The sequence below is a fragment of the Myotis lucifugus genome, unplaced genomic scaffold, assembly GCF_000147115.1.
Source record: "Myotis lucifugus unplaced genomic scaffold, Myoluc2.0 scaffold_1017, whole genome shotgun sequence".
Taxonomy (NCBI): Eukaryota; Metazoa; Chordata; class Mammalia; order Chiroptera; family Vespertilionidae; genus Myotis; species Myotis lucifugus.
Window position 1 is genome coordinate 63,437 of NW_005872065.1, and position 11,199 is coordinate 74,635.

Below are 11,199 nucleotides of genomic sequence, written 5' to 3' on the forward strand. Positions count from 1 at the left end.
ATATCATTTTACGTTGATAACATAAAACCCAAAGAAATTGATGCCAAAAATTAAGAGCGATGCCCAGCCAGTGTGGCTCAGTGGTTGAGCATCAACCCATGAACCAGGAGGTCATGGTTCGATTCCCAGTCAGGGCACATGCCCAGGTTGCGGGCTCGATCCCCAACAGGGGGATGTGCAGGAGGCAGTTGATCAATGATTCTTTCTCATCATTGATGTTTCTCTCTCTCTCTCCCTCTCTCCCTTCCTCCCTCTCCCTTTCCCTCTGAAATCAATAAAAATATGTTAAAAAATAAAAAAAGAGTGATGCCCAAATTGGCACAGTCTTATGAATTGGTTTCGCAAACATCTGAATTTAGTTTTACATGATTCTCTGACTTTAAATACTTTTGGGGGAGGGTTTGGAAGAGCTGAGTAAAGCAGTGAGATCTCTCCCCATAATTAAGATAGGAAACAAAAACAGTCCAAGGAAATTAGTTCCGTTTTAGGCAAGCCATAGAATTCCAGGTTACCTAGTGGAGCCGTCGCATTTTACAGACGGAAAAGTCAAGGTCCCGAGAGATGAAGTGATGCCTGCGATGCCACAGTTCAGATCAGGAGCAGGACCCGACTACAGATTTGTGGACTCAGCGTCCGTTTTTGCTCAGTTCCCCAGAGCGTCTGCTCCGCGCACATGGCCCATCAGCTCAGAGGTGCACTGTGGTGAGGAGGCCTCGGGCCGGTGTCTTGTGTTAGTTCCCGAGGCTGCAGATTCCTTCCAGAGACAACGCCAGGCCTTTCCTTGCTCTCTACACTCACGTGCCTGCTTCGCCTCCTGTTTGCAGCCTCTTGTCCAGGTTAAGCTGCTTGTAGGACCTCCGGGTGGTTGGTAGGTGTTTGTGGTTTCATGCCTGGAAACAGAGGAAAGGTTGGGGCCACGGATGCAGATTTCAGAGTCAAGGACCGTTTCCTGGAACATTCTAACTATAGAACATTCTGAGGAGTTTGGACATAATCCCCTCCAGCTTCTCTGCCTCAGCTGTACGTAAGAATTGGTAGGCCTGGGGAAAGGCTGCAGTATTTTTAGTTTTTACTAGCTCCACGGGTTTCAGAGGCACAGCTAGGAATGCTGTGCTCAGTAGCTGCTGTGGAAGGATTTGAAGCAAGGAGGTGGCATAATCAGAGTTAATTTTTCATCATTCTGTTTGGCAACGCTCCATTTCTAGGGTGTGTGTGTGTGTGTGTGTGTGTGTGTGTGTGTGTAAATTCGCTACTACCCCCCAAAAGTGCATCTTTTGAGGTTTTATTGTTGTTGTTGTTTTAATTACCTCACTAGGATCGGTTCCCAGGAGTAATTCTCTTGAATAGAAGGAAGTGAGTAGTTGCGGTTCCTGATGATGTATGTCCATGATGGTTATAATCAGTTTACAGTGTTACACTCATCTATGCGTTGGGCTGCATTGGCCTTTAGAATCATTTTATAACAAACAAAAATAAATAAATTTTTAAAAAATTTTAAGAAAAAATAGAAGCATTTTGTAAGGTTCAAGAAAAGAAAAACTATTGGGATTTTGGTTAGAGTAATTTTATTTTGAAGTTAATAAATTCTCAGTGTTTGCATCATGTTTATAGTATTTTACATGATTTAGCTGCCTATTTAATAACTTACATTTATCTCTAATAGATTGATGAACTCCCAGAGGGAGCGGTGAAACCTCCAGCAAACAAGTATCCTATCTTCTTTTTTGGCACCCATGAAACGTAAGTCAGCAAACCGACCTAAAGTTTCAAAGCTCCAATTTGACTCTGCTAGACTGCATTGTTCATAGAGGAGCTATAACATTTCACATGTTGTGCAAATCATTATACTCAATTATATAAAATTGCAAACCTTAATGTGTTTTTCTTAAGGTAAAGATTTTCAAACAGTTTCCTTTTAAATGTCATCTTTGTTTCTGTTCAAATGTGAGCATCACCCAGAATTCCCCTTTGGGACCCTTCGAAGTCCTACGGTGATCCTCTTGCCACCAGTCATTGCTTCTGTAGCTCTTACATGTTTCTGTCCAGAGAAATGCTTCCCATTCATACTTCACAGACTTCCCATTCATACTTCCTGTAATATTACACTCTGTGGTAAATGTAAGTTATCACAGAGCAAAATTGTGTTCTCTACGGCTCTCTCAATTTGTGGGACCCCAGAGCACACATACCACAAATTTTTTAAGGTTTTCTAATTGTATTGGTTAGACTACAGGCTAACCCAGGGGTGGGCAAACTTTTTGACTCAAGGGCCACAATGGGTTCTTAAACTGGACCGGAGGGCCGGAACAAAAGCATGGATGGAGTGTTTGTGTGAACTAATATAAATTCAAAGTAAACATCATTACATAAAAGGGTACGGTCTTTTTTTTTTTTTTTTTTTTAGTTTTATTCATTTCAAACGGGCCGGATCCGGCCCACGGGCCGTAGTTTGCCCACGGCTGGGCTAACCTGTTGAATAAAAGAACCTGAAAGACAGGTATTTTAAAAGATACAGAAGTTTATTTCTTTTGAAACAATCCAGAGATAGGCAGATAGAACAAGGTGGGTAGAATGCTCTGTTCTAGGGACCCAGGTTCCTCTGTCCTGCCATTCCCTGTGGTGTGTTGTCCTTGTCTGCATATTTCTTTTTCCATATATTTTTATTGATTTCAGAGAGGGAGGGAGAGAGATAGAAACATCAGTTATGAGAGAATCATTGATCGGCTGCCTCCTGCACGCCCCCTACTGGGGATGGAGCCCACAACCTGGGCATGTGCCCTTGACCGGAATTGAACCTGGGACCCTTGCGTCTGCAGGCTGAAGCTCTGAGCCAAACCTGCTAGGCTGCTTATTTCTTTAAAAATAAAACAGTTTTCATTAGAAAACAAAGAAATTGGCTAAACAGCACTTGTGCATCTTCCAGGTCAAGGGAAGGGGGAAGAAAGAGAACAAGTAACTTCTCGTAAGGAAATGGCAGGGGAGTGGCAGGTGTCGCTTCCGCTTGCATTCATTCCAGTGGCAAGAAGTTGGTCGTGTGGCCACACCCAGCTGTTGGGGCAGCTGGAAAACATAGGCTCTAGGGAGAGGGAAATCGGGAGGAGGAATCAACCCATTAATAAAGGAAAGACGATAATGGATACGGGGGACAGTTGGCAGCCTCGACACACTAAGAATGTGTATGGTTAATTACGCACACATGGAGTAGAAATTGCAAATGTGGGGGGAAGCTGAAAACTATCAGGAAATCTTACACGTCTTCAAATTCAGGGTCACCCTTATGTTCACTTGGGTGTTAGTAGAGGCAGGCATGAGCTGTGCCGCTGCCTGCTGCCTGCTGCCTGCCGCTCTGGCTTCGTCTACACACGGGCCTGGAAAGGGAGCTCGCCAGAAGAGGGCCCTGGAGACAAACGTCTTTCTCGTCTTCACGTGAGAAATAGTTGGGTTTCATTCAGGAAGTTAGTGTTATTTTCTTTTGTTTTGCTTTTATCTAATAGACACTGTGGGCTATGCAACTTACGTTTTCTTTCATAGAGAGATTGCTGGGAAGTAGCACAATCCAGCCCTGGCTGGTTTGGCTCAGGTGATAGAGCATCTATCGGCCTGCAGACTGAAAGGTCCCAGGTTCGATTCCGGTCAAGGGCACATGCCCAGGTTGTGGGCTCCATCCCCAGTAGGGGGCGTGCAGGAGGCAGTCGATCAATGATTCTCTCTCATCATTGATGTTTCTATCTCTCTCTCCCTCTCCCTTCCTCTCTGAAATCAATACAAATATATTTTATTTTAAAAAAAGAAGAAGAAAGTAGCACAATCCAGCATTGCCGGTTTGTATACCCAGCTATCTGTTTTTTTCTGCCTTGAAGCATGTCTATAAAACATCTGTGATAGGTGCCTAACTCAGAGGATTTATTTATTCATTTATTTAATTTATATACTTTTTTAAAATTTTATGTATTGATTTGAGAGAGAGAGAAATATCAATTTGTTGTTCAGTTATTTTATACATTCGTTGGCTGATTCTTGTATATGTCCTGACCAGGGATCAAATCCACAACCTTGTTATATCAAGACGATGCTCTAAGGATTGAGCTATTTTTAATTTGTTTACTAAAATATACTCTGGCACCTTAGTAGATATTGATATTAAAAATACTTTACATTTGACCCTGCCGGTGTAGCCCAGTGGTTGAGCATCAACCTATGAACTAGGAGGTCAAGGTTCAATTCCCGATCAGGGCACATGCTTGGGTTGTGGGCTTGATCCCCAGTGTGGGGTGTACGGGAGGCAGCCGATCAGAGATTCTCTGTTATAATTGATGTTCCTCTCTCTCTCTCTCTCTCTCTCACTCCCTCTCCATTCCTCTCTGATATCAATAAATATATATACATATCTTTTTTAAGATGCCTTACATTTGAAGGTCAGAGTATCAATTCCATTTCTAATGTGTCTCTACAGTGCATTTCTTGGTCCAAAAGATCTTTTTCCATATAAAGAATACAAAGACAAGTTCGGAAAGTCCAACAAACGGAAAGGATTCAATGAAGGATTGTGGGAAATAGAAAATAACCCCGGAGTAAAGTTCACTGGGTACCAGGTAAGTGTGTGCTTCCTTGTCACTTGCTGTAGCTCATCTCTTCGGTTTTCGCTCCCTTTTGGATCTTTCTTATATGGCCTTTGTACTAAAAGTTACCCTCCCTCCATTTGAAGCCAGAATTCTCTTTTGGTTTTGGTAGCATTTGGGGTTAAATATAATTCTGTTAGCCAAGAGGGTTCAAGTCAGGGAAATCGAGGCTGACAGCCCTTTATTTTGAAAATCTTTAAGAGTAAGCTGAACCCTTTAAGATTAAAATGGAGCGATTCTTTTCACCGTCTGTGTTCTTGGCTCGTTTTTCAGAAGTGTAACTGGCTAATATTTTATTTGTCAGGCAATTCAACAACAGAGCTCCTCAGAAACTGAGGGGGAAGGCGGCAACACCGCCGATGCGAGCAGCGAGGAAGAAGGGGAGAGAGTCGAAGAAGATGGAAAAGGCAAAAGGAAGAATGAAAAAGCTGGCTCGAAACGGAAAAAGTCCTACACTTCAAAGGTTACTAAGAGGCTGCTCCCTTTGTTATTCGTGTTCTGTGCATAGTCACTGAAAGTTTTAGGTTCTTTTTACTTCCTTCTTCGGGCACACGGCTGTGTGCTCGCTCTGTGGGCCTCTGCCTTAGAGACAGTAGAGCAGAAGGGAATCAGACAGGTAACCTCAGGTCAGGGCAACTGGCTGTAGACTCAGGGGGCTGGTTGGACCCCGAAAATACCACCTTCTCAGCGAGAGGAGGACTGTTCTTCAGTCACAGACGTAGGATAGGTATGTGTCCTACAATAGCCTCCAGGTGAGAGCTGGAGAATTTAGGGACATAGGAGGATCTGAACGATGCAGGACCATCTCAGTGTGCTAACGATACAATATTCTTTTTCTTTTTTCTTTTTCTTTCTTTTTTTTTTCTTTTTTTATCATGGATCAGCTTAGTAGATAGAGCATTGGCCCTCGGAATGAAGGGTCCCGAGTTCAGTTCCGGTCAAGGGCATGTTACCTCGGTTGCAGGTTAGATCCCCAGCCCTGGTCAAGGCTCATGTGGGAGGCAACCAATCGATATGTCTCTCTCGCACATCAATATTTCTCTCCTTTCTCTTCCTCTCTGAAATAAATAAAAACATATTTTTTTAAAAAGGGAAAGAAAAACCCTGAGATTGTGAAAACTGTTCACCTTTTAGAAACTGAAACCAAGACAAACAGACCTTTGAAGAACAAAGATTGGTCCAGTTGGTCTGTCACGTGATTGACTATTTGGGTAAATTACTTCCCATAGATTCCGGTGTTTAGTGACTGGAAATATTTAGGAAACGCCTGAAAATCAAGTGCCAAGAGTTTATCAGACTGTAAACATTGTATTTTATGGCCTATAAAATCCACCCAACTTGCATACAGGTAAAATTGAATAAATGCATATTATTTCCCATGCAATTAACGAAAACCATGATATTTGCTTTGATGGGGATAAAGTTTGCAACTAACAAAATAATCAGAATGTTCCCCATCCTCCAGGGTGCCTTCTAGCTCTGTAGCCTTCCCCACGTGGTGTCCGCCCAGCTGTACTTTTTCATTGACAGTGTTCTGGGTGGGTGAATCTCTGTTTTCTGCTTTTAACATCTTGCTTCTGGACAGGACTAAAAGAAGTACTAGTCCACTTGTACTTCTTTTTAAAAAAATATATTTTTATTATTTCAGAGAGGAAAGGAGATGGAGAGATAGAAACATCAATGATGAGAGAGAATCATTGATCGGCTGCCTCCAGCACGCCCCCTTCTAGGGTTCGAGCCCCCAACCCAGGCATATGCCTTGACCAGAATAGAGCCGTGACCTCTGGGTTTATAGGTCGACACTCAACCACCGAGCCACACCAGTGGGGCTACCTCTGCTTCTTTTGCAGCTGGTTCAGCTGAGGCCCAGAGAGGTGAAGTGACTGGCCCAAGGTCACCTAGCCCGGCCCTGGCACCCTGCGTGTTGTGGACTTACGTCCTGTGTCAAGCCAGAAAGAGCAGGTGTAGGTCGGCTCCTTCTGCACCTCTTACACTTGTGCGTTTGGGTTTCTACTTGGCTATAATTTTTAACTTCTCTAAACATTTAGAAATCCTCTAAACAGTCCCGGAAGTCTCCGGGGGATGACGATGACAAGGACTGCAAAGAAGAGGAAAACAAAAGCAGCTCGGAGGGTGGAGACGCCGGCAATGACACGAGAAACACAGCTTCAGACTTGCAGAAAACCAGCGAAGGGGTAAGGAGGCGCACGCGGGTCTCTCAGCTCGTATTCACTTAGAAGACACTTGGCTGCAGAATCAGGACTCGTATCTCAGCATTAGACCTTGTCTTGGTAAATGAGGAAGTACTCTCAGCCCGGTCGGTCGGTCCGTCCGTCCGTCCGTCCGTCCGTATACCCCTCCACTGACAGCTCCTGGGTAAGAGCAGCTGCTCGACTGCGAACAGGCCGGCCAGGTGGGAATTGCACCTGCCTGTCAGCTTGGAACTCGTACCAACAGTTTATTCTTTTCTAAACTAACTTAAGCAACTTGAAAGCCTTTTAAAGTCAGGCGTGAAATAGTGAAATTATGAAATGCCACCTCCACATCTGACAGTTGCATTTCTTTCATTATAAAATAAACGGCATGTTCAAAATAGGGGGTGGTTCCTACTGCTGCTTCTGTCCTAGAAGCAGTCGTCATTTATGTGCCGTGGGGGCTTTAAATATTTAAATATTCAAACAGTATATGAATGCTGATTTTTTAAAGGACCCAACAGGAAAACTTGTCCACTTTGAGTCTTGTTTACTTTTGTTAACTTCTGTTAACTTCAAAGTCACAGCCAAGAACACCTTTGCCAAAGTGTTAGTGAAGGCCAACTTTGCCCCTGGCCATTTTCCATGAGTCTGTTCTCTGTGAAGACTGAACAGTGGCAAATGGTTTAAAAACACCAACCCCTGAAATATCTGACTGTTACTCGTCTGTTAAATTCTGGTGCCAGCTTAGCTCTTGCCTGTTCTTGTTTGTACTGTTTATCGCTCAGCTCGGTCCCTCCTCCATCCAGTTCCCATAATTCCCCATGGAATCTAGTTCCTTGATTTCTCTCGTCCACCTCAGCTCCGCTCCGCCCCTGCCTGTCTTTATTCTCCACACCTCTCTCCAGTACATAGTCCTCTGTTGTTCCCTTTGCCTGTAGCCTCACTGAATGCAGGCTTGAGTACCTGACACATTCAATTTCCTTGTGTCCCACCTGCTACCTTGTTTAAAGACACACCCTCCCCCCCCCAAAAAAAAAGAAAAGCATGTCATTAAAGTGATGGTCACACTTTGGTGCCGCCTTCACTGTGTGTGGGGCAGTAATGATTTATTGAGGCTGCTGTGGGACCATCTGTTCTGAACGATTCTTCAATATGGATTGCTTAGTTGTTGCTGTGAATTTTCTACCAATGTGGGCATAGAAACTACTGCCTTTCACATTAATGTTTTTAAAAGACATTACTAAAGAAGTTTCTGTGGTTGGTTAACAGGGTGTTTTTTTTATTGTTTAAATGGATGTCTTCCTCCTTCACAAGGGAGGGAAATCCTTCAAAGGCTGTGAGTATAATCTTGTATCTTGTGCTTTTATTTGTGAATAGTTAGGAGTCATCAGGCATTGCATTTTGCAAGTTCACAGATTTGATTTTATTTACTCTTTTTAATCCTCACCTGAGGATATTTTTCTGTTGATTTTAGAGAGAGGGAAAGACAGACAGAAATATCGATGGGAGAGAAACACATCGATTACTTGCCTCCTGCTGGTGCCCTGACCAGGGCCCAGGCCGGGGAGGAGCCTGCAACCTAGGTAGGTGCCCTTGACCGGAATTGAACCCGGGACCCTTCAGTCCACTGAGCCAAACCAGCGAGGGCAGGTCACAGATTTTAATTTTTAAAAATATATTTTTATTGATTTCAGAAAGAGGAAGGGAGAGGGAGAGAAAGATAGAAACATCAATGATGAGAGAATCATTGGCTGCCTCCTGCACACCCCACTGGGGATGGAGCCCGCAACCTGGGCATGTGCCCTGACTGGGAATTGACCCATGACCATGACCTCCTGGTTCATAGGTCAATGCTCAACCACTAGCCACACCAGCCGGGCTGGATCACAGATTTTAAACGGGGTTTGTTTGTAGGTTGGTTTTAAGATTGGCTTTCCCAATTTGGTAGAAACAGAGGCTGAGAAATGTATTCCTGCCGCTCGAGGGGATGCCGGGTTTAGCAGCTTCCTCTCTGAAGGCTCTGGCATGACTCACGTACGGCGTCATGTACAGTTCAGTGTAGATACTGGGTCTGTGCGTGAAAACACTCCCACGCGTGAGCCATGCGTGCTTCCAAACACATCCCTCTGCTCGGTGAAGTGAGGCCTGAAGCAGGCTGTTTTAGAAGAAATATCTGGGGCCTGGGTTCCCTCTTTCACTCGTCCCATGAGAGCGTACTAGGGGCTTTGGTATTTTGGGGTCAGTGATGAAGAGAACAAAGACAGGATCCCTGTGGGGAAGTGGGGCCTGGCACAGTTTAAAGTGGGCCCCACACGGAGACTTTCCTCTTTGTCACACACGCCACCTGAATTCTGAAAGAAAGTGGGCTTCGTTTCTGTCCACCTTGATTTTGCCAACTCTAGTTTTTCGACAAGCCCGATGTCAAAGTAATTAAGTTGTAAATATTATACAGAATAATTTGCATACACTCCAAATGCTTTTTAAATTTTAAAGCAGTTTGCCTTTTTTAAAAATGTTTTGTGGCTCAGTGATTGAGCATCGACTTATGAACCAGGAGGTCACGGTTCGACTGAAAGGTCCCAGGTTCGATTCCGGTCAAGGGCATGTACCTGGGTTGTGGGCGTGCAGGAGGCAGCCGATCAATGATTCTCTCTCATCATTGATGTTTCCGTCTCTCCCTCTCCCTTCCTCTCTGAAATCAGTAAAAATGTATTTTTAAAAAACACAAACAAAAACCCTAGTCGTTCCTTTGGCTTTTTGCACTGACGGGTATGAAGCAGAGCCCCAGGCTGTGCTTGCTAAGTGTGGTCTGTGCCGCAGTGCAGGTGGGAACCTCCGCAGGCCCAGCTGTACGCTCTGTCGGTGCAGAAGCTTCTGTTGCTGATGTCCTCCGTCTCCTAAAGGCTCGTCTTCTCTCTTCTCTTACAGACCTAACCACCGTGGTGAACGCTGCGTATTTGAGAAACCACAGGAAGGTTGCGCGCTTGGTTGTCTCATGTTCTCGGATTTGCTACGAACCCACACGGTCCTTGTTGTCATTGACTGAACCCAGTTTGTATGTCCTTGATTCACATTCCTCTCTGTTTGTGTTTAGAGAAAGAAAGAAAAAAAAAGACATTTTAGCCTTTTTTAAAGTTACTGATATAATTTCTTGTTACTTGGTTGCATGAAGCTGCCCTTAACCACTGAGGGCTATCAAGATGTTTGCACAGACTTACACACGTCTAGGATCCTTTTATCAAGGCAGTGACGTTCTGAAGCCTCCTGCCTCACTCCGCCTCCACCGCACACTCAGTTCAATATAAATTTGCATTTCTTTAAAACGACCACTCAACCTGATACGTATCTCCTCTGGGTGACAGGACCCGGGAGCCAGTTCCTAGATACGTAACGTTGGCATATTGAAGATGAAATGAAAATGGTTCTTCATCTTCGAGGCCAGGTGTAAAGGTTAACCATATTGTAAGATATCTATTCCGTATTAGAAATAGCCCATTGACAACTTCTACTTCTCCAGACTCACGCTGTTAGGTACACAAACCCAGTTTCTGTATGTGAGGTCAGTGCGTCTTTTTGTGTTAACCCCAAAATAGAGGCAACACTTTCTTTCCCCCACTGCCAAGACCATTCGAGCGGGTCACCAGAGGTGGGAGCTTGAAGCTGGACATCCGCAGCAGCCCTATGGGAAACCAGACAGAGCATCGACTTTTAAATACAGACTTTTTAAAAGAACTTGTTTTCTTTCAGGACTAGAATTAGAATAGCTACTCTCCATCCACACACCATTATTATGTGTACATTCTCGTTGCTATTGTGATCATAGAGAGTTTTATTTATTTTTATGCCAGCCTATATTGTGAGGACACATTTAGTCAGTTTGGGTTTCCTCAATCCTGTTATGCTTGTCTTTGAAACATATTTCGCGTACTCGAGGTTTGTAGTTGAAAAGTTTACTGTAAAAAAAAAAAAAAGAAGAAAAAAAATGTATTGTTTTTACAGAATAAATTTATTGGAATGTGTCCTGGGAGTAAGGTTTGAGGTTGTAAACCACTACGTTGGTGTAACTTGGCTTCATAAATGTAATGTGAGGTATTGATGTGATTCACATATTAAAGCGAAGTTTGTTGACAGCAAGTTGGCAATAGAACCAGTGCAGGTGAGGTCTTATTTTCATACTCTCTCCGGGCTGTAAGGGTTTTTTGTAAACACTGGGGGGAGGGGAAGGAATGGCCTGTGGTTGCTTATACATCTAAGATATTTACCAGCTCACTGGACCCTAAGCTCAGACACTTGACCTCATCCGGGTTTTTATCTGGACCCTGTTTTCTTCTACTTTTCTTATTTTGGCGAAGAGCTAAAAAATGACATGAAGACAGAATGTGAGA

At 43.9% G+C, this 11,199-nt stretch overlaps 1 protein-coding gene across 1 annotated transcript in view; it reads left to right on the plus strand.

The window, feature by feature from the left end:
- The window catches only part of HDGFL3 (HDGF like 3), a 38,851-nt gene extending 27,890 nt beyond the window's left edge, over positions 1-10,961 (plus strand). The window contains exons 2-6 of the mRNA XM_006107112.2: positions 1,664-1,740; positions 4,454-4,592; positions 4,924-5,082; positions 6,668-6,814; positions 9,743-10,961. Coding sequence (XP_006107174.1) covers positions 1,664-1,740; positions 4,454-4,592; positions 4,924-5,082; positions 6,668-6,814; positions 9,743-9,748 — 528 coding nt within the window. The 3' untranslated portion in view covers positions 9,749-10,961. The remainder of the gene's footprint in view (positions 1-1,663; positions 1,741-4,453; positions 4,593-4,923; positions 5,083-6,667; positions 6,815-9,742) is intronic.
- Positions 10,962-11,199: the final 238 nt, after the last annotated feature.